Here is a 26,657-nt window from a genome sequence, read left to right as displayed (position 1 = left end):
AAGGGGGTTCCCATGGAAACGGGGCGAGGGGAATCAGAGGAGACATTGCAGGCACGTCTCCAATCAGGACCTGGGAATCACACCAGAATCACTCCTCTTTCTAGAAAGACTGCGGCACTTACCCAGAAATTCAAGCATCATTCAACAGCACTACAGATTAGATATTGTAGTTACTGTGTAATAATTGACTAGACACACCAAGCATTGGAAGACACAGTTTTTAACAATGAAGCGCTCATTCATGTTACATTTACATAAGGCATGACCATTTCTTTAGAGACAGGTGCTGAAACCTAGACCACTGGTTTCTGTCGTACTAATGAAACTCATGAATGATATCTCTTTGTAACCTTTGTAATCCTTTAAACATGTTTCTCCCCTTCTCTCTGCAGGAGGAATGCCCGGGAGATAGTATGTGTGACCCCAGTGGGGCTGAACCCAGGCAGTACACCAGTCATGGTGGACATCGACTCTGCTGAGCTGAGGAACCCAGAGGTCAAATATAACTACACTGACGACCCCACCGTCCTGAGGATTGAACCAGACTGGAGCATCGCTAGGTAGGAAGGGGATCTGGGTATTTACATTGATATCATCTGGTTCTCTGGTGCTGGTCTGGTGTGCAGTAGTGTAGCTAAAGTGGCACCTCTTTAAAATATACACTTTTAAGAGTTAGAGAGGAAAACACAGAACCTTGTGGAAAGTCCACTTTGACACAGATTGCCATGCTTCCTGGTAAACACTTTGAGCCACAGCAATGTTACAAGATGCGATAGCCCCCCCTCTCTTGCTTTCTCTCTGTGTGTCTCTGTTGACATAACTTCCTGCTTCCAGTGATTTGCCACAGATCTGGGCTCCGTCTGCTACAGAGAAACAGACAAAATGACTGATATTCCTGGATCTCTCAAAGCCAAAATTCTCTCAGCTCTTTGATGTGATTGCTATAGGCCCAAATGCCTTATTCACACACTCCAGCATAGAGTACACCAGTGGCTTGGAGATGTGTGAACAACATACAGTGAGGGAAAAAAGTATTTGATCCCCTGCTGATTTTGTACGTTTGCCCACTGACAAAGAAATGATCTGTCTATAATTTTAATGGTAGGTTTATTTGAACAGTGAGAGACAGAATAACAACAACAAAATCCAGAAGAACGCATGTCAAAAATGTTATAAATTGATTTGCATTTTAATGAGGGAAATAAGTATTTGACCCCTCTGCAAAACATTACTTAGTACTTGGTGACAAAACCCTTGTTGGCAATCACAGAGGTCAGACGTTTCTTGTAGTTGGCCACCAGGTTTACACACATCTCAGGAGGGATTTTGTCCCACTCCTCTTTGCAGATCTTCTCCAAGTCATTAAGGTTATCGAGGCTGACGTTTGGCAACTCGAACCTTCAGCTCCCTCCACAGATTTTCTATGGGATTAAGGTCTGGAGACTGGCTAGGCCACTCCAGGACCTTAATGTGCTTCTTCTTGAGCCACTCCTTTGTTGCCTTGGCCGTGTGTTTTGGGTCATTGTCATGCTGGAATACCCATCCACAACCCATTTTCAATGCCGTGGCTGAGGGAAGGAGGTTCTCACCCAAGATTTGACAGTACATGGCCCCGTCCATCGTCCCTTTGATGCGGTGAAGTTGTCCTGTCCCCTTAGCAGAAAAACACCCCCAAAGCATAATGTTTCCACCTCCATGTTTGGAGATGGTGTTCTTGGGGTCATAGGCAGCATTCCTCCTCCTCCAAACACGGCGAGTTGAGTTGATGCCAAAGAGCTCGATTTTGGTCTCATCTGACCACAACACTTTCACCCAGTTCTCCTCTGAATCATTCAGATGTTCATTGGCAAACTTCAGACGGGCATGTAGATGTGCTTTCTTGAGCAGGGGGACCTTGCGGGCGCTGCAGGATTTCAGTCCTTCACGGCGTAGTGTTTTACCAATTGTTTTCTTGGTGACTATGGTCCCAGCTGCCTTGAGATCATTGACAAGATCCTCCCGTGTAGTTCTGGGCTGATTCCTCACCGTTCTCATGATCATTGCAACTCCACGAGGTGAGATCTTGCATGGAGCCCCAGGCCGAGGGAGATTGCCAGTTCTTTTGTGTTTCTTCCATTTGCGAATAATCACACCAACTGTTGTCACCTTCTCACCAAGCTGCTTGGCGATGGTTTTGTAGCCCATTCCAGCCTTGTTTAGGTCTACAATCTTGTCCCTGACATCCTTGGAGAGCTCTTTGGTCTTGGCCATGGTGGAGAGTTTGGAATCTGATTGATTGATTGCTTCTGTGGACAGGTGTCTTTTATACAGGTAACAAACTGAGATTAGGAGCACTCCCTTTAAGAGTGTGCTCCTAATCTCAGCTCGTTACCTGTATAAGACACCTGGGAGCCAGAAATCTTTCTGATTGAGAGGGGGTCAAATACTTATTTCCCTCATTAAAATGCAAATCAATTTATAACATTTTTGACATGCGTTTTTCTGGATTTCTTGTTGTTGTTATTCTGTCTCTCACTGTTCAAATAAACCTACCATTAAAATTATAGACATATCATTTCTTTGTCCGTGGACAAACATACAAAATCAGCAGGGGATCAAATACTTTTTTCCCCTCACTGTTCATCTGTGCATTAACTTCTACTTTCATGTCTATGTTAAAGGCAGTGCATATTCCCTGCATTACAATGTTTTGAATAGGGAGTTGTATATTGAGATTGGTAAATTAGATTAGTTTATTGTCGTATTTGCAACTTTCTGAAAAAAGAGATTAAAACACTTCTTGGTTTTCTGCAGTGGAAAAAATTATTTTAAATAGCTTATTGATTGAATAAGTGGCTGCTAAATTGCTTCATCATATACAGAAAAGGGAGAGAATACGAGGAACAAAGTAGAAGAGAAGCGAAGGAGTAATTAAGAGATAATGAAAGCGAAGGAGAGGAAAAAGCAGGAATCCATTCACTAATATCCCTTTCATACTAAGATGTTTTTTCTCCAACTTTACCACACCGCTATCTTTTTTCCGCCTTTTCCTTATCTCTGAAAGGTATTGCCGGTATCAAAGCCCAAACTTATATTTCCGCCTAACGACCTAGTAATAATATCGGTAAAGTTCTACCTACAGCTTAGTATGAACGTAGCTGTAATACTGAGGCGGCATTGGCACGCACTATGCTCTTAAACTCTTGATGGTTGCTAGGCAGCGTCAGTTCTAAACTTTGCGAGGCATGTCACTTCTCCCATCTCTTAGCATAGCCCACCACTAAGCATGCACTGTTTTCTTAACCATAACTGGATGGATCCATAAAGAATTACTGTGGGAATAAATATCACTTAATGACGAAAATATTGGAAAAAAGTAGTGTAATGCAATTGAAGGCATGTATCAAATTGTTGCTTACTGAAACTCCAAAAGTCATCCAATCGTTGTAATACATTTGAAGTAATAGCCTACCCATGTGTGGTCAACTAGATAATTTCAGCACTATTTTGATTGGGACAGCCCATGGCGCTGCTTTGAGACAAGCGTGGGGACTCTTCTTTTTTTTGTTTTCACTGAATCCCTGTTTGGATATTGGTTGGGCTACAATTAGGCTGGGGAAATGTTAGCTAAATTGAGGTGAGTGCTGCTCATGATCATCTTGTCTAGTTGGCTCATTTATTAGAACATTTTGCCAGCATTTTATTTTACATTTACATTTTTTAGTCATTTAGCAGACGCTCTTATCCAGAGCGACTTACAGTTAGCGCATACATTATTTTATCGAACCCACAACCCTGGCGTTGCAAACGCCATGCTCTACCAACTGAGCTACATCCCCTGTTATGTAGTTTAACAAGTGGATTATTTTTCTCTTCAGTCACTTAGTAGCCAAAGTTTAACAAAACGAAATGGACATTTCTTTCTAAGGTGATGATTAATTCAAAACGCCATTTGCATATTAGAGCCCAAGCTCTAAAAAAAACCCTGAATTAAAATAATAATTGTGCCGTTATACATTACATAGCCTACCGCATATTGTGTATGGCAGAAAAACATTCAAAATAACTGATTTTAAGATGTCTTTGGTACATAATTGGTCTAGTCTATACTCCAAAATTAAACAAATTCTAGTAATTGTATTTGAGTGTGGTCTGTATTGTTATGCATACTGGATGGACTAATTACCTTATGCTATGCTCCAAACTTTCTATTCATGAGTCTGGGACAGAATTTATAGTCCTAGGCGGTGCTGTTGGTTCATAGATTGTGAAGGGCGGCTTACAGAGTTAGCCTACAATTATAGTGAATTTGTTTTTGTTTTTGTTTTTGAATAGCCTAGTGCTGTCTGAGTAATAGGGCATAATTTATATTTTCATAATTAAATCAAATAAATTCAAATTTTATTTGCCACATACACCGAATACAACAGGTGTAGACCTTACAGTGAAATGCTTACTTACAAGCCCTTAACCAACAATGCAGTTTTAAGAAAAAAAGTGTTAAGTAAAAAAATTTAATAATGCAAATAGTCCGGGTAGCCATGATTATCTGTTCAGGAGTCTTATGGCTTGGGGGTAGAAGTGTTAAGCCTTTTGGACCTAGACTTGGCGCTCTGGTACTGCTTGCCGTGCGGTAGCAGAGTGAACAGTCTATGAGTAGGGTGGCTGGAGTCTTTGACTATTTTTAGGGCCTTCCTCTGACACCGCCTGGTATAGAGGTCCTGGATGGCAGGAAGCTTGGCTCCAGTGATGTACTGGGTCGTAAGCACTACCCTCTGTATTGCCTTGCGGTCGGAGGCCGAGCAGTTACCAAACCGGGCGGTGATGCAACCAGTCAGGATGCTCTCGATGGTGCAGCTGTAGAACTTTTTGAGGATCTGAGGACCCATGCCTAATGTTTTCAGTCTCCTGAGGGGGAATAGGCTTTGTCATGCCCTCTTCACGACTGTCTTGGTGTGTTTGGACCATGATAGTTTGTTGGTGATGTGGACACCAAGGAACTTGAAGCTCTCAGCCTGTCGATGAGAATGGGGGCGTGCTCAGTCCTCTTTTTTTTCCTGTAGTCCACAATCATATCATTTGTCTTGATCACATTGAGGGAGAGGTTGTTATCCTGGCACCACACGGCCAGGTCTCTGACCTCCTCCCTATAGGCTGTCTCATCGTTGTCGGTGATCAGGCCTACCACTGTTGTGTCGTCGCCAAACTTAATGATGGTGTTGGAGTCGTGCCTGGCCATGCAGTCATGGGTGAACAGGGAGTACAGGAGGGGGCTGAGCACGCACCCCTGAGGGGCCCCGGTGTTGAGGATCAGCGTGGTAGATGTGTTGTTACCTACCCTTACCACCTGGGGGCGGCCCGTCAGGAAGTCCAGGATCCAGTTGCAGAGGGAGGTGTTTAGTCCCAGGGTCCTTAGCTTAGTGATGAGCTTTGAGGGCACTATGGTGTTGAACGCTGAGCTGTAGTCAATGAATATTATTCTCACGTAGGTGTTCCTGTTGTCCAGGTGGGAAAGGGCAGTGTGGAGTGCAATAGAGATTGCATCATCTGTGGATCTGTTGGGGCAGTATGCAAATTGGAATGGGTCTAGGGTTTCTGGGATAATGGTGTTGATGTGAGCCATGACCAGCCTTTCAAAGCACTTAATGGCTACAGACATTGAGTGCTACGGGTCGGTAGTCATTTAGGCAGGTTATCTTTGTGTTCTTGGGCACAGGGACTATGGTGGTCTGCTTGAAACATGTTGGTATTACAGATTCAGTCAGGGACATGTTGAAATTGTCAGTGAAGACACTTGCCAGTTGGTCAGCGCATGCTCAGAGTACATGTCCTGGTAATCCGTCTGGCCCTGTGGCCTTGTGAATGTTGACCTGCTTAAAAGTCTTACTCACATAGGCTACAGAGAGCGTGATCACATAGTCATCCGGAACAGCTGAAGTTCTCATGCATGCTTCAGTGTTGCTTGCCTCGAAGCGAGCATAGAAGTGATTTAGCTCGTGTGGTAGGCTCGTGTCACTGGGCAGCTCGTGGCTGTGCTTCCCTTTGTAGTCTGTAATAGTTTGCAAGCCCTGCCACATCCGACAAGCGTCGGAGCCGGTGTAGTATGATTCAATCTTAGTCCTGTTGTAAGGTTCTGTATTTATTTTCTTAGTTCACCTTGTGTTCTTTTTTTTTCTTTTTTTTTTTTTTAGCAGACGCTCTTATCCAGAGCGACTTACAGTTAGTGAGTGCATACATTTTCATACTGGCCCCCCGTGGGAAACGAACCCACAACCCTGGCATTGCAAGCGCCATGTTCTTGAACGTAGCCCTGTTTCTTTGTGTTCTTGAACGTAGCCCTGTCTTTCATTTTTGTTCATTGATTTTACCTATGTTAGTTACTCACCTGGTCTCATCAGCTCTATATTTAGTTCAGTTCATTCTGTTTGTGCCTTGTGAGGTATTGTTCGTTTTGACTCTACTAAGCCTTTTTCTAGCTTGTTTGTGAGAACCAGTTTTAGACTTCAGTCCTAGTTTTGTTTCACCTGCCTGTTTGCCTACCTGTGTATGACCATTGCCTGCCTGTAACCACGATTCCTGCCTTCTGCGAAGGCGAAATAAACACCTGCTGCGCTCTGCGTGTGAATCTACACCTTTTTCTCCCTGCATATTCATTACACCTGTATTGACTCTTTGCCTGTTTGATGGTTCGTCGGTTGGCATAGCGGGATTTCTTATAAGCGTCCCGTTTAGAGTCCCACTCCTTGAAAGCGGCAGCTTTACCCTTTAGCTCAGTGCGGATGTTGCCTGTAATCAATGGCTTCTGGTTCGGGTATGTACGTACGGTCACTGTGGGGATGACGTCATCGATGCACATTGATGAAGCCAGTGACTGATGTGGTGTACTCCTCAATTCCATTGGAAGAATCCCGGAACATATTCCAGTCTGTGCTAGCAAAACAGTCCTGTAGCTTAGCATCTGCGTCATCTGACCACTTCCTTATTAACCGAGTCACTGGTGCTTCCTACTTTAGTTTTTGCTTATAAGCAGGAATCAGGAGGATAGAATTATGGTCAGATTTGCCAAATGGAGGGCGAGGGAGAGCTTTGTACGCATCTCTGTGTGTGGAGTAAAGGTGGTCTAGAGTTTTTTTTTCCTCTGGTTGCACATTTAACATGCTGGTAGAAATTAGGTAGAACGGATTTAAGTTTCCCTGCATTTAAGTCCCCGGACACTAGGAGCGCTGCCTCTGGATGAGTGTTTTCCTGTTTGCTTATGGCCTTATACAGCTCATTGAGTGCAATCTTAGTGCCAGCATCGGTTTGTGGTGGTAAATAGACAGCTACGAAAAATAGGAAATTGGTAAATAGTGTGGTCTACAGCTTATCATGAGATACTCTACCTCAGGCGAGCAAAACCTCAAGACTTCCTTAGTATTAGATTGTATGTACCAGCTGTTGTTTACAAATATACACAGACCGCCATCCCTTGTCTTACCGGAGTCAGCCGTTCTGTCCTGCTGATGTAACGTATATCCCGCCAGCTGTATGTTATCCATGTCGTTGTTCAGCCACGACTCAGTGAAACATAAGATATTACAGTTTTTAATGTCCCATTGGTAGGATATCCTTGATCTTAGGTCATCCATTTTGTTTTCAAATTATTGTACGTTGGCTAATAGGATTGATGGCAGAGGCAGATTAATCGCTCGCCGTCGGATCCTTACAAGGCACCCCGACCTACGTCCACGAGATCTCTGTCTCTTTCTCATGAGAATGACGAGGATTTGGGCCTTGTCGGGTGTCTGTAGAATATCCTTGGCGTCCGACTCATAGAAGAAAAAATATTTGTCCGATACAAGGTGAGTAATCGCTGTCCTGATATCCAGAAGCTCTTTTTGTTCATAAGAGACGGTGGCAGAAACATTATGTACAGAATAAATTACAAATTACGCGAAAAAACACACATATTAGTACAATTGGTTAGAGGGGCATAAAACGGCAGCCATCTCCCCCGGTGCAATCTTGGCTGACACATTACCTTTAGCTACAGAATATCTCACCACTGTGCGTTTCCATCTCCTCCTCTCGCTCCTTCATTGCTTTCTCCAGGCGCAGATAGAGGGGCTGTCAACAGTTTAATGAAATATGTTTCATTGTGAAAACATGTTACTATTGATGTTCCCAAACAGATTTCACTTGGTTTCCCAAATTAAACACTGGGTAGCTGCAGGAACAGGGTTGGAGAGCCCATGGCATACAGAGTTTGGGCGGAATATCACCTGTTGCGCAGCGAGAGGCTGCATGCTCCTCAAACAGTGGTTGATACATGGAGTGAAATAACCAGAGTAGCCTACCCGGCATGATTGAATGAACCGGCGGGAAAGTGGCCTCCATTCGCTATTGAGTGCATACAGATGACATGTCTTTTTTCCCCTACCCATTTGATAATGGGCCATCCTAAATGTAAACAAAAGTTACATATTAGTAAAGATTAAATTGAGAATAGTCTGATGGGTGAAAACATAGCTGTGGGAAGTAGGGGTGCTGAGGATGCTGCAGCACCCCCTAAAAAACTATATATATATATATATATATATATATATATATATATATATATACAATATTATTATTATTATTATTATTTTTGTTTTACAAAAGTAGTGCACTGGGCCTTTACTAGTCCTGTATTAGCGGACCGATATAGCTGTCTGGAGGTCGGGCAAACATTTATACATCTGCACACTAGCTCCAGAATGGGAAAAATATCCTTTCTATTTTTTTCAGCTAAGTTCAATTACATTCTTCTTACTATAAAATCATATAGCCTAAAGGCCCGGGACTGATAGCATATCTTGTCTGCTAAATGAACAAGCCTACAATCTATGGCATGGCGCATAGCCAGATAACATACAGTAGGCCAACTCATATTCTGTTCTTCTGAAATACATTTTTTTCATATCATAATGTTTCTTTAGACTTATTGGATTTATTGTGATGGTGTATATTTAAAAAATGTTTTTTTTATTTTTTATTTTGTAGATGTTCCAAAGTCGCATCAGCGGTTTGTATGTGTGGAGGCCTGGAGATGCTAAACATGTTTATGTTAATGAACGGTCAAGTACCGTGACACCAGCAGTCTTTTCCATGACAATAACTGGCTGACAAAATTTCATGACCGCCAAAGCCCTATTTTTGGTTGAGCAAATAAGTGGAGGTGGTATAGCTCATCAATTTTTTTGCTCATCTATCACTGATCAGAAACATTTAGCATGCAATAATGTTTAGTTTAATTTAGTAGCCCAAATCAAGTGTAGGCCTATTATTTTTCCAAATCGTGTATAGGCAACTGCTAAAGCCTGCAGAGGTTGTGAAATATGAACATGAGACTGACATGCTTTTGAAAATAGGATTGCTATTATTTTCTATTGGTGTCATGATGAAGATACTCTCAATGTAAGACCCTAAGACTGCTCCCTAACAAAGGGTAGGAAAGAGATTAAATGTGGATCAAAAAAGCATGGGCTTGGGCTCTGATTCAAAATATAACTTTTTTATATGACAGCGGTTCCACACGTTCCCGTGACACTAGTTGTGTGGGAAAAAATATTATTTGTATTTTATTCTGTTAAATTCCATTATATTATTACTACAAAATACAGTGGGGAGAACAAGTATTTGATACACTGCCGATTTTGCAGGTTTTCCTACTTACAAAGCATGTAGAGGTCTGTAATTTTATCATAGGTACACTTCAACTGTGAGAGACGGAATCTAAAACAAAAATCCAGAAAATCACATTGTATGATTTTTAAGTAATTCATTTGCATTTTATTGCATGACATAAGTATTTGATCACCTACCAACCAGTAAGAATTCCGGCTCTCACAGACCTGTTAGTTTTTCTTTAAGAAGCCCTCCTGTTCTCCACTCATTACCTGTATTAACTGCACCTGTTTGAACTCGTTACCTGTATAAAAGACACCTGTCCACACACTCAATCAAACAGACTCCAACCTCTCCACAATGGCCAAGACCAGAGAGCTGTGTAAGGACATCAGGGATAAAATTGTAGACCTGCACAAGGCTGGGATGGGCTACAGGACAATAGGCAAGCAGCTTGGTGAGAAGGCAACAACTGTTGGCGCAATTATTAGAAAATGGAAGAAGTTCAAAATGACGGTCAATCACCCTCGGTCTGGGGCTCCATGCAAGATCTCACCTCGTGGGGCATCAATGATCATGAGGAAGGTGAGGGATCAGCCCAGAACTACACGGCAGGACCTGGTCAATGACCTGAAGAGAGCTGGGACCACAGTCTCAAAGAAAACCATTAGTAACACACTACGCCGTCATGGATTAAAATCCTGCAGCGCACGCAAGGTCCCCCCTGCTCAAGCCAGCGCATGTCCAGGCCCGTCTGAAGTTTGCCAATGACCATCTGGATGATCCAGAGGAGGAATGGGAGAAGGTCATGTGGTCTGATGAGACAAAAATAGAGCTTTTTGGTCTAAACTCCACTCGCCGTGTTTGGAGGAAGAAGAAGGATGAGTACAACCCCAAGAACACCATCCCAACCGTGAAGCATGGAGGTGAAAACATCATTATTTGGGGATGCTTTTCTGCAAAGGGGACAGGACGACTGCACCGTATTGAGGGGAGGATGGATGGGGCCATGTATCGCGAGATCTTGGCCAACAACCTCCTTCCCTCAGTAAGAGCATTGAAGATGGGTCGTGGCTGGGTCTTCCAGCATGACAACGACCCAAAACACACAGCCAGGGCAACTAAGGAGTGGCTCCGTAAGAAGCATCTCAAGGTCCTGGAGTGGCCTAGCCAGTCTCCAGACCTGAACCCAATAGAACATCTTTGGAGGGAGCTGAAAGTCCATATTGCCCAGCGACAGCCCCGAAACCTGAAGGATCTGGAGAAGGTCTGTATGGAGGAGTGGGCCAAAATCCCTGCTGCAGTGTGTGCAAACCTGGTCAAGACCTACAGGAAACATATGATCTCTGTAATTGCAAACAAAGGTTTCTGTACCAAATATTAAGTTCTGCTTTTCTGATGTATCAAATACTTATGTCATGCAATTAAATGCAAATTAATTACTTTAAAATCATACAATGTGATTTTCTGGATTTTTGTTTTAGATTCCGTCTCTCACAGTTGAAGTGTACCTATGATACAAATTACAGACCTCTACATGCTTTGTAAGTAGGAAAACCTGCAAAATTGGCAGTGTATCAAATACTTGTTCTCCCCACTGTATGTGTGTGTTGACTGTGATCGGGGTAGGTGTGTCTTGTCTATTTAATAAACAAAATAATGAACTATTGATTTCATTCCTTTGGACGTAACATAAATTACATCCCCACAGCATGATGCTGCCACCACCATGCTTCACCGTAGGGATAGTGCCAGGTTTCCTCCAGACGTGACGCTTGGCATTCAGGCCAAAGAGTTCAATCTTGGTTTCATCAGACTAGAGAATCTTGTTTCTCATGGTCTGAGAGTCCTTTAGGTGCCTTTTGGCAAACTCCAAGCGGGCTGTCATGTGCCTTTTACTGAGGAGTGGCTTCCGTCTGGCCACTCTACCATAAAGGCCTGATTGGTGGAGTGCTGCAGAGATGTTTGTCCTTCTGGAAGGTTCTCCCATCTCAACAGAGGAACTCTAGAGCACTGTTAGAGCGACCATTTCCCCCGATTGCTCAGTTTGGCCGGGCGGTCAGCTCTAGGAAGAGTCTTGGTGGTTCCAAACTTCTTCCATTTAAGTATGATGGAGGCCACTGTGTTCTTGGGGACCTTCAATGATGCAGAAATTTTTTGGTACCCTTCCCCAGATCTGTGCCTCGACACAATCCTGTCTCGGAGCTCTAGGTTTTTGCTCTTACATGCACTGTCAACTGTGGGACCTTATATAAAGACAGGTGTGTGCCTTTCCAGATCATGTCCAATCAATTGAATTTACCACAAGTGGACTCCAATCAAGATGTAGAAACATATCATTTTATTTGCATCGGCAAGCCAGACAAAATTAAACGGGCCTATTTATATAATGAATATGAATTTGGAGGACAGAAATTATTAAATATTAAAGCATTAGACCTATCACTAAAAGCTTCAATCATACAAAAGTTATACTTCAATCCGAACTGGTTCTCTAGTAAATTAGTAAGATTGTCTCACCCAATGTTCAAGAATGGCCTTTTTCCCTTTATTCAGATTACAACCACTCACTTTCAGTTATTTGAAAAGGAAATCATCTCCCATATATCCCTATTTCTAAAACAAGCCATAGAAAGTTGGCTGCAATTTCAATTTAATCCTCCAGAAACGACAGAACAAATAATGCCACAAATATTGTGGTTAAACTCAAATATACTAATTGACAAAAAAACTTTTTTTTTTGACAAAATGTTTAAAAAAGGTATATTCTTTGTAAATGATATCATCGGTAGGACTGGTGGAGTTATGTCGCACATGCAGCTAACAAAAACATATGGAAATGTCTGCTCTACTCAAAATTACAACCAAATAATTGCAGCATTACCGCAAAAATGGAAAAGGAAAGTGGAAGGGGGAAAAAGTAAGGAACTTGTCTGTCGGCCTTGCATTATAGAATATAATTGGTTAAAGAAAATTGTGATAAATAAAAAAGTATACCAGTTTCATTAAAGGACCAAAGGATTGACAGCCGTCCCATATAGATTGCAAAATTGTTGGGAAGAGATTTTTGATGTACCGATTCCATGGCATAGTGTTTATGAATTGATACGCAAAACGACGCCGGATTCAAAACTTAGAATTGTTCTATTTAAATTATTATATAAAATACTTGCTACCAATAGAATGTTATTTATATGGGGGATACAATCTTCCCAGCTCTGCAGATTTTGCTGCGAAGAGACAATCATTAGATCATTTGTTTTGGTACTGTCCATTTGTAGCTTGTTTTTGGACACAGGTCCAGGAATGGCTAAAGGATTGCAATATTTACCTGGAGCTAACTCTGCAGAAAGCACTACTGGGTGATCTGAAAAATCATAATCGATCAATAATATTATAATATTTTTAGCAGAAATGTTTATTTTCAATTCCCAATCTGTAGAAACAATGAGAATAGAACAGTTCAGAACTTTTGTAAGACATCACAGTACAGTTGAAATATATATGGCAAATAGAAATCCTATATGGATGGTGTTAAAAGATAGATGGGAGGTGTTGAATGGAATTGAAGGATGGGACTAATAACAACTAACAACAAACAATAACAAGATAACTAATAATGTAGGCACGCTGTGTCCATAATAAGTGTATGGGTTGTGGGTTGGGAGCTTTTGTGAAGGAGCACAGTTAGAAAGATATGGCATATAGAAGCAAACCGGTTGGACATCATGAAAATGATCGGAGAGGTTGAGAGTAGAAGAAGTTCAGGAGAAAGAACAAACAAAATGTAATTATTGTAAAATTGACTGTGTCCATAAAATGTAGATAGTGGGTATGGGCTGGAAGTAGAGGCCTAGGCGTTGTTGTTCACTAGTTTACTCCAAGTGGGGAAAGGGTGGCGGGGTTGGAAAGTAATAAAGGGGAATATATATATATATATATTTTAAAGGATATGTATGTATGTATGTATGTATGTATGTATGTATGTATGTATGTATGTATGTATGTATGTATGTGGGTGTGTATGTGTGTGTGTATGTGTGTGTATGTATATATATATATATATATATATATGTATATGTGTATGTATGTGTGTATATATATATATATATATATATAAACATGGGGGATTGGAAGTGATGCAGACAATTACATTGATGGAAGTTACAATCTATCTGTAATATTAAGCTGATCTACCCCAAAAAATTAAATTAAATAAAAACATATCAAGGATGATCAATGGAAACAGGATGCACCTGAGCTCAATTTCGAGTCTCATAGCAAAGGGTCTGAATAAATATGTAAATTAGGTATTTCTAAAAACCTGTTTTTGCTTTGTCATTATGGGGTATTGTGTGTAGATGTGTAGATGAGGAATTTGTTTTATTTAGTCCATTTTAGAATAAGGCTGTAACGTAACAAAATGTGGAAAAAGTCAAGGGGTCTGAATACTTTCCGAATGCGCTGTAGATAGTGGCTGAGCATGGAGCTGGGGCTGGGGCTGGGCCTGCACTCGTGGGGAAGAGAGAGAGTATATTCTCAATGGTTGGTTATTCCCTGAAGTGTGTACCTGAGTTAAGAGGGCTTCTTACATAAAGAGCTGGGCTGAAGGTAGAGGCTCTACACAAATAACATAATCTGTGGAGAAGCCTGCTGCAAAGAGACAGCCTCAGCCCCATGCCCAGCCTCAGCCAGAGGATGCCAGTCCATGCATGCAGGGGGAAGAAAATCGACTGCAGAGAACACAGCACTCACCAGGCTACATAAAGGAAGGCAGGAGGGATGGATGGATGTACGCTATACTTGACAGACATAGTGGGTGTTATTATGCACTGGCCTTCCAGACACTGGGATTGTAAACTCCATTTGTGACTGTCTCCTAGGAGCTAAAGTACACAAACAACACATTTTATATTCAACATATTCACGACTTACCCACAGCTGGCAAATGAACATACTTCAATCTACTGATGTACTTCAATCTACTGTATGTTGATTGTCTAATAATTTTCTATGAATTCTCATATTTACATAATTGTTAACAAGGTTATTATTTTCTTTCGTCAGTGGTGGAACCCTGTTGACCATCAGTGGAACTAACCTGGCCACCATCAGAGAGCCTAAGATCAGAGCCAAGTACGGCTCCGCCGAATCCTTCCATGTGAGTATGGACCTGGCCCAGACCCCTTCAAAAACACCTCACTCACACACACCTCATCGCCTGGTGTGTCTTCCAAGGGTGGCCATCAGACTGTCTGCCAATTCTGTCTCCTGTTTCTACCCTGCTCCTTGAAACAAAACATCCAACACTCCCCCAGGCCGTTTAACCTTTAAAATGTCCCAGGATGACAAAGCGGTGTTGGCAAATCGCCCCTCACCCCCTCACCTTGCACCATGGGGCTCCATTAACCTTTCCTCCAGTTCTACTGGAAGGGAATCAACTTCTGCTTAATGACCTTGTCCTAATGGCTCGTCCCTTGTGCTCAGTTCAAACTAGCTTTTACTCTAGACACAATGCTGTGTTGGTTAGCATGTTAAGTGGTCCATGTAGAGAAGCATACAGCATAGGTGAAGTGATTATTACAGTTCTGAATCTACTAGCAATGTCTGGAGACATAAAAGCCAACACAGCAAAGCAGTAATATTTTCCTAGAATGTTTAGCTGGGAATTAGAGAAACTGTAATGAGATTCATAAAACCAATATTTGTATTGGTTTTTAAGTAACATGGGTCCTCTAGGGCAATAGTTCTCAACTGGTTTTGCCTCAGGTCCCAAATTTAACCAGGTTGTCTCAGTCGCGACCCAATATTAGCATCGCGGGAAAGAATCCCCAAAATCTGGAAATGTAACAAGGTGAGTAGGACGGAGCCAGGTGCAGGAGGTTGAATCATATAATAGGGTTTATTAGGCCAATACAGCAGTCCACAGCAATGTGTAAACCAAATACAGTGAGACTTAAATGCGTACTGGGAAAACAAAACACACGGGTGAATATCCCGGCGATAAAATTAACATAATGCTCAACACGAGCTAGCGACAGCTCCACATGGAACAATAACACACAAAGACATGGGGTAGCAGAGGGAATAATTAAACAGAGACTGATGAGGGGATACGAACCAGGTGTGTGTGAAAAACAAGACAAAACAAATGGAATGATGAAAAGAAGAGCGGCAGTGGCTAGAAGGCCAATGACGACGAACGCCGAATCCTGCCCGTACAAGGAGATGAGGCAGCCTCGGAGGGTGTCGTGACAGAACACCCCCCCCCCTTGACACGCAGCTCCAGCAGCGTGCCGACACCGGCCCCGGGGACGGCAGGAGGACGTGGAGCAGGGCGATCCGGATGGTGACTGTGGACCCAGCACCGCTCCTCCGGACCGTACCCCTCCCACTCCACAAGGTACTGAAGGACCCCCGCCCGACGCCTCGAATCCAGGATGGAACGGACGGAGTACGCCAGGGCCCCCTCAATGGAACCTCCCGCACCTCAGACTCCTGGAGCAGACCAGCCACCACCAGCCTGAGGAGAGACATGTGAAATGAGGGGTTAATACGGTAATCAGGAGGGAGCAGCAACCTATACGTAACCTCGTTCACTCTCCTCAGGACTTTGAATGGCCCCACAAACCATGGGCCCAGCTTCCGGCAGGGCAGGCGGAGGGGCAGGTTCCGGGTTGAGAGCCAGACCCGATCACCCGGGACAAAGACCGGGGCCTCACTGCGGTGGCGGTCAGCGTTGGTCTTCTGGTGAAGCACAGCGCGCTGGAGGTGGACATGGGAGGCATTCTACGTCTCCTCCGCACGCTGAAACCAGTTGTCCACCGCAGGAGCTTTTGTCTGGCTCTGATGCCACAGTGCCAGGACCGGCTGATACCCTAAAACACATTGAAATGGTGACATGTTAGTGGAGGAGTGGCGGAGAGAGTTCTGGGCATATTCAGCCCATGGCAAGAACACCGACCACTCCCCTGGCCGGTCCTGGCAGTAGGACCGCAGAAACCTACCCACATCCTGATTCACCCGTTCATTAGATTCGTGGTGAAACCCAGAAGTCAGGCTGACCGAGACCCCCAGACGTTCCATGAACGCCTTCCAAACCCTAGACGTAAACTGGGGACCCCGGTCAGACACTATGTCCTCTGGCACCCCGTAGTGCCGGAAGACGTGAGTAAAAAGGGCTTCTGCAGAACCTTAGGCAAGGTAGACCACCAGTACTTCCCGGTAAGGCAGCGCACTGTATGGCCGATGCTTGGGTGACCAGAGGAGGGGGACATGTGTGCCCAATAGATAAGACGATCACGGACACTAGACGGCACATACCGAAGCCCAGCTGGGCACTGAGGTGGAGATGGCTCTGTGCGTAACGCCCGCGTCCACCGCCCACACCACCGGCGCCACAATGCAGGAGGCCGGGAGTATGGGGGTGTTATCAATGGGCCTCTCCTCTGTGTCGTACAGCCGTGACAGTGCGTCTGCCTTTACGTTCTTAGTGCCTGGTATATAGGACAGCATGAAATCAAACCGGGTGAAGAACAAGGCCCACCTGGCCTGGCGAGGGTTCAGCCTCCTCGCTGCCCAGATGTACTCCAGGTTACGGTGGTCAGTCCAGATGAGGAAAGGGTGTTTAGCCCCCTCGAGCCAGTGCCTCCATGCTGTCAGGGCTCTGACAACAGCCAACAGCTCCCGATCACCAACGTCATAATTCTGCTCCGCCGGGCAGAGCTTCTTAGAGAAGAAGGCACAGTGGCGGAGCTTGGGTGGCGTGCCCGAGCGTTGGGATAGGACAGCTCCTACCCCTACCTCGGATGCGTCCACCTCCACTACAAACGGCAATGAGGGATCGGGATAGACCAGTACCGGGGCTGAGGTGAACAGAGCCCTCAGGGTACTGAAAGCCCTGTCAGCCTCAGCAGACTAGCGTAGCCGGTGACAGCCCACCCTTCAATTGCGATGTGATGGGGGATGCGACCTTGCCAAAGCACCGGATAAACCTCCGATAGTAATTGACAAAGCCAATGAATCGCTGCACCTCCTTAACTGTGGTTGGAGTCTGCCAATTACGCACGGCTGAAATGCGGTCTCCCTCCATCTCCACACCTGGTGGTGATGTGGTATCCGAGGAAGGAGACGGATTGTTGGAAGAACAGACATTTTTCTTCCTTCGCATACAGGTCATGCTCCAACAGTCACCCAAGCACTCTGCGAACCAGGGACATATGCTCGCCGCGCGTAGCGGAATACACCAGGATTTTATCGATGTAGACCACCACACCACGACCAAGCATGACCCGAAACACCTCGTTCACAAAGGACTGAAACTGATGGAGCATTCATTAACCCGTACGGCATCACCAGGTATTTATAATGCCCTGTGGTGGTGCTAAATGCTGTCTTCCATTCGTCCCCTTCCCAAACACGCACCGGCTTGTACGCACTCCTGAGATCTAATTTCGTGAAGAAGCGCGCCCCATGCATTGATTCGATCATAGAGGAAATGAGGGGTAGAGGATAACTATAGCAAATTGTAATTTTATTAAGTGCACGGTAATCAATGCAAGGGCGCAGACCCCTGTCTTTCATCTTCACGAAAAATAAACTAGAGGACGCGGGTGAAGTGAAGGGACGTATGAACCCCTGACTCAGGGACTCGGAGACGTATGTTTCCATAGCCTCTGTTTCAGCCTGTGACAGGGGATATACATGACTCCTGGGCGGCACAGCGTCTAACCGGAGGTTTATCGCGCAATCCCCCGAGCGATGGGGTGGTAATTTGGTCGCCTGCGTTTTGGAAAAGGTGTGTGCCAAATCGAGGTATTCGGGGGGGATGCGCATGGTGGAGGCATTGTCTGGACTTTCCACCGTGGTCGCACCAACGGAAACAGCTAGACACCTACCCTGACACTCTCGCGACCACACCGTGAGAGCCCTCTGCGGCCATGAAAAGGTGGGGTCGTGTAGTGCTAGCCAGGGAAGGCCCAACACAACAGGGAAATCAAGGGACTCAATAATATGAAACGTGATTTGCTCATTATGGGTCTCCTGCGTAATCATAGTGACTGGTGCGGTAACCTCCCTAACAAAACCTGACCCTAATGGTCAATTGTCAAGTGCTTTGACGGGTTAAATTAAATGATTTAAATATGTAAATTCATTATCATTTCTACAAATGTTCTACCTGGATTAGGCTTTCAGTTTACTCTTGAAAGTTGTAATAGTAGAATGCACAAGGTGCAATTTCGAAATTGGGTAGTGCATCAGCAGTTTTCCTCTTGTCATGTCAGTCATTGCGGACCTTAGAGAGATATTTATAACTTGTCAGAAATGTCCAGATCAACTAGGCCATGTCAGCTAAAGGTTTTTTAGCGCATTGATTTTGTTGTAATGTTTGAGTCACTCAGATATCTCATGAACACACATAAGACATGGCAGAATGTGTTCCCCAATGAAGCAAGGAGAGCCCGAGTGAAAAAGTTTGGGAACCACTGCTGTAGGGGAACATACAATTTGTCATCTCACACTTTTCTAATTTCTTTTATTTTCTCTTTTCCTTCCCCCGTCCCTCTCAGAACTGCACAGTGTTTAATAACTCAGTGATGGTGTGCCTGGCCCCATCGGTTACCGACTCCGAGAGGGGCTTCTCAGACACGGGCAGTGGGCCGGATGAGATCGGCTTCTACATGGACAACGTCCACGCTCTGGTGGTGGTCAACGAGACATTCAGCTACTACCCTGACCCCGTGTTCGAACCCCTCAGCCCCACCGGTGTCCTGGAACTCAAACCCACCTCCCCTCTCATCCTCAAGGTAAGAGAGGCTGAGTGCCAGCAGGGCAGAGTGGTTGGAGCAGGGGGTGAACACTGAGGACCAGAGGGGCTCAGTCATTTCAATGAGTCACAGAAATTGATATTTTCAAGTGTCTACCAGGGAATTATCTTTCACCTGTCTGTCTTATAAACCATTTATGTAATTGTATTTGTTTATCCCTATTGAAATACAGTTTATAAACCTACTATTACATAAAATATATTTTATTTTATTACAGCAAATGTAATCCACTGGATTATTCGAGGTAGATTATACAATGTTACATGTATCCCTTAGCTCCAACTCTAAACATCAAAATTGTGATGGTTGTGAATCAAATTATCCTCTGAACCAATATAAAAAACAACAACATAAGAACCATCATTTATTTGTTAAATGAAAATGAAATGTATTAACTAAATCTTTTCTGATTGCAGAGAGATTCCCCCACCTGGTTTGTTAAAACTAACCTTCACATTAGCACAGTGATGAGAATAAGAAAATGTAATTTGCTGAAATAATCAGGGTTATTTTACGAGATGTGCATTGCATTCGCCATGCAGTTAATTTTTCATCTGGTGCGCGGGGTGGGGTGTTGGGTGCATGGCTGATGCAGGGTGAAATGATCGTGAATAGAATGCATGCCTAATATGTTCCAGGGCGTGACCTGCCTGGGAGGAGCCCTGTGGAGAGAGGGATTGGAAGACTGAGTCTTCTCCTCTCTCATGCTGCTAGAGCAGTGGGTGGCACAACAGCTCTCTCTATCTCTCTCTCCCCCCACCTGCTCTTCTCCGCCACCCTTCTGTTGTTGCTGCTCTCTCTCTAGAGTTGAAGGCTACAGGGCTCAATGGCCTCGCTCTCACACCTAGGCAAAGAGAGATGCTTGGACAAAAATATATGTTTTCCAAAGCTTTTCTCAGATTGAAATTGTGCGACCTCCAACAACGGCTCCAAATGAGCCCCGCCAAAGTCTGTTACATTATAGAACATATCTTGCCTCGCTACCAGTGCACGGCTTTGTGTGGTTCATTCTGTGCCTGGCCTTGGTTGAAAGGATTGGGTCAGACAAAAATTATGAAACATTTGACACTGTGTTTTTGTGTGTTTCCTTCCAGGGTCGTAACCTAATCCCTGCAGCGCCTGGTAACTCCAGGCTGAACTACACGGTGTTCATCGGGGAGACCCCCTGTGTGCTGACCCTGTCTGAGACCCAGCTGCTGTGTGAATGGCCCAACCTCACTGGACAGCACAAAGTCACAGTGAGCACTCACTCTATACCATTTCATTTCACATGGCACACTGTCTCCCTTGACTTTACTGTGTTTTATGTAACCTTTGTATATACTCAAAATGTGTTTGCCTAATTTCAGTGCACTACTTTCTAGATATCCTCAAATACACACACAGTCGCCTCCAAACTTATCACACTATCTGTGTGACATTTATGTCACGATCGTCTGAAGGAGGAGACCAATGCGCAGCGTTGCACGAGTGAACATGATGACTATATTATAAAGCAACCACGTAAAAACAACAAAAGACGATAGTGAAGTCCTAACGTAACAATACACTGAACTTGGAACAGTAACCCACCACACAAAGTGAACTCACACAGTATAAATATGGCTCCCAATCAGAGATAACGAGCCGACAGCTGACACTCGTTACCTCCGATTGGGAGTCATCACGACTAATCAAGAACAATTAACCAAACATAGAAAATGCACAACCAGAAATCCCCAACATAGAAATACACCCAAACAATGAAACTAAACAACCCTGGCTCAAATATCAAGGTCCGTGGAGCCAGAGTGTCACATTACCCCCTAAAGGTGCGACCTCCGGGCGCACCAGCCTACAGTCTCGGGGAGGGTCTGGGTGGGCGTCTGTCCCTGGTGGCGCTCTGGCCCGGTCGTGATCCCCACCCCACCACAGTCACAACCTGCTTCGGTAGCCTCCCAATGACCACCCTCCACCTAACCCCACCTGGACTAAGGGGCACCCGGACTAAGGGGCAGCACCGGGCTAAGGGGCAGTACCTGACTAGATGGCGGATCCTGGCTGGCTGGCTCTGGCCGGATCCTGGCGGGGCGGCTCTGGCTGATCCTGGCGGGACGGCTCTGGCGGATCCTGGCGGGGCGGCTCTGGCGGATCCAGGCTGGACGGCTCTGGCGGATCCTGGCTGGACGGCTCTGGCGGATCCTGGCTGGACGGCTCTGGCGGATCCTGGCTGGACGGCTCTGGCTGATCCTGGCTGGACGGCTCTGGCGGATCCTTGCTGGACGGCTCTGGCGGATCCTGGCTGGCTGACGGATCTGGCGGATCCTGGCGGGCTGACGGATCTGGCGGATCCTGGCGGGCTGACGGATCTGGCTGCTCATGGCTGGCTGACGGATCTGGCTGCTCATGGCTGGCTGACGGATCTGGCTGCTCATGGCTGGCTGACGGATCTGGCTGCTCATGGCTGGCTGGCGGGTCTGGCTGCTCGTGGCTGGCTGACGGATCTGGCTGCTCCTGGCTGGCTGACGGATCTGGCTGCTCATGGCTGGCTGACGGATCTGGCTGCTCATGGCTGGCTGACGGATCTGGCTGCTCATGGCTGGCTGACGGATCTGGCTGCTCATGGCTGGCTGACGGATCTGGCTGCTCATGGCTGGCTGACGGATCTGGCTGCTCGTGGCTGGCTGACGGGTCTGGCTGCTCATGGCTGGCTGACGGGTCTGGCTGCTCATGGCTGGCTGGACGGATCTGGCTGCTCGTGGCTGGCTGACGGATCTGGCTGCTCATGGCTGGCTGACGGATCTGGCTGCTCATGGCTGGCTGACGGGTCTGGCTGCTCATGGCTGGCTGACGGGTCTGGCTGCTCTGGCTGGCTGACGGATCTGGCTGCTCATGGCTGGCTGGCGGATCTGGCTGCTCATGGCTGGCTGACGGGTCTGGCTGCTCATGGCTGGCTGGCCGGGTCTGGCTGCTCGTGGCTGGCTGACGGATCTGGTTGCTCATGGCTGGCTGACGGATCTGGCTGCTCGTGGCTGGCTGAAGGCTCTGGCTGATCCTGTCTGGCGGAGAGCTCTCGCGGCTCCGGTCTGGCGGACGGCTCTGAAGGCTCATGGCAGACGGGCGGCTTTGCAGGCTCAGTACAGACGGGCAGTTCCAGACGGCGTTGGGCAGACGGGCAGTTCAGACGGCGTTGGGCAGACGGGCAGTTCAGACGGCGTTGGGCAGCCGGGCAGTTCAGGCGCCCGTTGGGCAGACGGGCAGTTCAGACGGGCGTTGGGCAGACGGGCAGTTCAGACGGCGTTGGGCAGACGGGCAGTTCAGGCGCCCCGTTGGGCAGACGGCCAGTTCAGGCCGGCTAGCGACGCACATCGTGGACCTGGTGCGTGGAGTAGGAACAGGCCGGACGTGCACGGGAACACCCACCACTGGCCTTAACTGGGGATCAAGAACGGACCGGACCAGACTGGGAACACACTTCAGTCTCTCATGCCGTGCCACAACAACTTCCCTCCCTCTACTCGCCAATGGCTCCCGTAATCCGATAGCCTTCTCTCCTTTTCTCCCTGTGGCAGCCTCCTGCTGCCCAGGCGCCCAAGCCATGTGCCCCCCAAAAATTTTTGGGGAGTAACCACGGGCTTCCAGCCTCGACTCCGCGCTTCCTCTTCATACCACCTCCTCTCGGCTGCAGCTGCCTCCCAGCTCTTCACGAGGGCGGTGATATTCCTCCTCAGACCACCTCCTCTCGGCTGCAGCTGCCTCCAGCTCTTCACGGGGGCGATGATGTTCCTCCGGTTGTGCCCAAGGACCCTTTCCAGCCCGAATCTCCTCCCATGTCCAAAAGTCCTTAGAGGCATCCATAACTCCTGTGTCCAGACCCCTTGCTCCTGGAACGCGCTGCTTGGTCCTTTTTTGGTGGGTTATTCTGTCACGATCGTCTGAAGGAGGAGACCAATGCGCAGCGTTGCGAGTGAACATGATGACTATATTATAAAGCAACCACGTAAAAACAACAAAAGACGATAGTGAAGTCCTAACGTAACAATACACTGAACTTGGAACAGTAACCCACCACACAAAGTGAACTCACACAGTATAAATATGGCTCCCAATCAGAGATAACGAGCCGACAGCTGACACTCGTTACCTCCGATTGGGAGTCATACGACTAATCAAGAACAATTAACCAAACATAGAAAATGCACAACCAGAAATCCCCAACATAGAAATACACCCAAACAATGAAACTAAACAACCCTGGCTCAAATATCAAGGTCCGTGGAGCCAGAGTGTCACAATTTACTAGTCTGGAAAGACATTGAAAGTACTGACATGTAATTCAATATGATGGCTCTCCAAACTACCAGTACACTTGGACCTGGATTCTTTTTTCTTTGCAACTAAATGTCATGTTGAATATTGAAGAAATACACTTTTCAAGGGTTGGTATAGTAATTCATTCCTCTTGACAGTGGCATTTTAAAAATAGAACTGTCTGTTTCCATTCTCTCTGTGCTGTGTATGTGTGTGTGTGTGTGTGTGTGTGTGTGTGTGTGTGTGTGTGTGTGTGTGTGTGTGTGTGTGTGTGTGTGTGTGTGTGTGTGTGTGTGTGTGTGTGTGTGTGTGTGTGTGTGTGTGTGTGTGTGTGTGTGTGTGTGTGTGCGCGCTGTGGGGTGGGCTGGGGAGAAGGGCACAGCTGTGTGTTCTATTGCCTCTGTAGAGTGACCTACATACAGGGGACCCCAGTAGGCGTCCGGCCCGCCGCACAAGGCTATGTCTCTGTATGTGTGCCAAGTCTGGTGTGTGTGTGTGTGCATGTTGTTTTGTTTTCCCCCTCAGATGCACAGCTGTGTGTTGGCGGCTGTTCCCCCTGCAAGTTTTCTAAGAAACTTTTTATGGCTTAAGGTTTTTCTGTTCTCATCAGTCCCTTCCCTGTCAATACAATAGAAAATAGATGATGTTTAGAAACTGTCATCAACAGGAGGAACTTATAGCACCTGAACCAAAACAACCCAATTTTACAAGTCTTTAACATTCTTTGACTGTGTTAACTTGATACTTTAAAGTGCAGTAATCATAGCTCATTGAATACTTATCAACCCCCCACTGAATACTTTGATTTGAGATATTCCAGTGATGGGTTCACTCAGACCTGCTGCGTTTATGTAAATGTGGTTTGTTAGAACCCATTCCCTGTGTTTTACTCCTATTAATGACTTTGGTTCCTGAGGGGTTGATTCTTTCACTGTAGTGATTGCTTTGTTTGATTAGCACTGTGACGTGTTTCTCTATGTTTTTCTGTGTGTGTGTTCAGATCCGGGTGGGTGGGTTCGAGTACTCCCCTGGGACTCTCCAGATCTACTCAGACAGCCTGCTGACCCTGCCCGCCATCATCGGCATCGGGGGAGGTGGTGGTCTGCTGCTATTGGTCATCATCGCTGTGCTCATCGCCTACAAGAGGAAGTCCCGTGATGCTGACCGCACCCTGAAACGCCTGCAGCTACAGATGGACAACCTGGAGTCCAGAGTGGCCCTCGAGTGTAAAGAAGGTACGGACAGTCACACATATCCCTCTCTCTCTCTCACTCTCTCTCTCTCTCTCTCTCTCTCTCTCTCTCTCTCTCTCTCTCTCTCTCTCTCTCTCTCTCTCTCTCTCTCTCTCTCTCTCTCTCTCTCTCTCTCTCTCTCTCTCTCTCTCTCTCTCTCTCCCCCTCACTCTCCCTCTTTCATAATCACTCTCTTATTCTCTTTCTGTGTGTATATGTCACTGTGCTGTAGCTGCACTCTGTCCAGTCGTCATGGTAACAGGTTGGTGTGGCTGATGCGAGAGGGCTGCTTGCTCCTTGGTGGTGTGGTCGCGGTATCCTCTGAATGTGTGAGTGTGTCTGTGTGTTGTGTGGACAGCCAAGTTGGTGTTGAGGTGCGTCTATGCTGCCCACTGAGAGATGGACGGAGACTAATTGGTCATTATCTGTGGATTGCCATCCGGAGGGTCATAGCCTTGTCAGTCTCAGCCCACAGCTCAGCCTGTCACCAAACTGATGGATACAGAGATGGGGAGGAGAAGTCTGGCAGGGAGAGAGAGAAGAGAGACAGGGACTGTGTGGGGTCAGATGGAACAGTACAGGGGACATTGGAGAGTGATTGATTTAAAGCTTTAAAGCTCCTGTTACTCCACATGTATACCTGATATAATTAGCATTCTTGCCACACATGCTCAAAACAATACACATGCCATGATTTATTTACAACAAACACAGCAGCAGCACACAACAGACATGAGTTCCTTTACACACCAGTCTCAGAACTGACAGACCAGCAGCACCAGATAGTAATCTACACCTCTGCCTCTGTAGCTGGGAAGTTTGGGCAACGATGTGAGGGAAAAACCCTGAGTGCCACCAGGAAGTGGAGCGTTGCTGTGTCCCCACCCCCTGCCCCGCCCCTCCTGCTGGAGGCCCAGCCGGGCTATGCTACCCAGGCGATGGGGATGGGCGGTGCAGCAGACGGGGGGGCGGGCCTGGTTGCGGGGAGGTGGGCATGTCCCACTAAGTGTCAGTCAGCAGGGGAGGGGAGGATTGGATGATAGGAGACGTGGAGCTCAATGAGACGTGCTGTAAGGGCCATCAGAGAGCAGTGTAATCCAAACAAACACACAGACAAAACTAACAGTCACACGACTAATGGCCCATTAACAACAGATTAGATGCTGCTGCAACTGTTGATGGGTAGAAGATCTGCTGTGTAGTTTACTCTGCTGGATGTAATGGTTGCTTTGGCACGGTGCTTCGACACAACAAACTCAATAGAATGAAGGATAACTATTTTATTTACTAAATTAATGGAAAGTCTAGATTCAGCCAGACACATTCCCTGTCAACAGAATGTTTTATTATTCACATAATAACTTTGATAGTTATTTTATCTCTATGAATAATTGGACCCATACTGAAAGGCCCATATATGCATGATAATAAAGCCTTAATTAACCTGTAGGAATCGTGCAGTCTGTATAATATTTGAGTGGCTGCTGCACTGTATGTAGAAATAGAGATGCCCTTACAGAAGGGGGAGCTTAGCACTCTACTATTAGCATCCCAGTGGACGATGCAGTCCAATAACAGCTGGAGGAAATGCTGCATAAAATGCATTGCTCCTTTATTAATTATCCACTCATGTAATTCATTGACTTTCTTTCCGGTGAACTTTGTTTTCTCTTTTTCTCTTTCC

At 46.0% G+C, this 26,657-nt stretch overlaps 1 protein-coding gene across 1 annotated transcript in view; it reads left to right on the top strand.

The window, feature by feature from the left end:
- LOC121545588 (plexin-A1) overlaps positions 1 to 26,657 on the top strand; it is a 241,020-nt gene that overhangs the window by 191,347 nt on the left and 23,016 nt on the right. Inside the window, exons 16-20 of the mRNA XM_041856243.2 lie at positions 393 to 560; positions 14,692 to 14,785; positions 19,194 to 19,430; positions 20,546 to 20,689; positions 24,742 to 24,976. Of these exons, the coding sequence (XP_041712177.1) occupies positions 393 to 560; positions 14,692 to 14,785; positions 19,194 to 19,430; positions 20,546 to 20,689; positions 24,742 to 24,976 (878 nt within the window). The remainder of the gene's footprint in view (positions 1 to 392; positions 561 to 14,691; positions 14,786 to 19,193; positions 19,431 to 20,545; positions 20,690 to 24,741; positions 24,977 to 26,657) is intronic.

This window comes from Coregonus clupeaformis, chromosome 30, assembly GCF_020615455.1.
Source record: "Coregonus clupeaformis isolate EN_2021a chromosome 30, ASM2061545v1, whole genome shotgun sequence".
NCBI lineage: Eukaryota > Metazoa > Chordata > Actinopteri > Salmoniformes > Salmonidae > Coregonus > Coregonus clupeaformis.
Note: the sequence above shows the minus strand (reverse complement) of the source record. Positions and strands in the feature narration are given on the sequence as shown.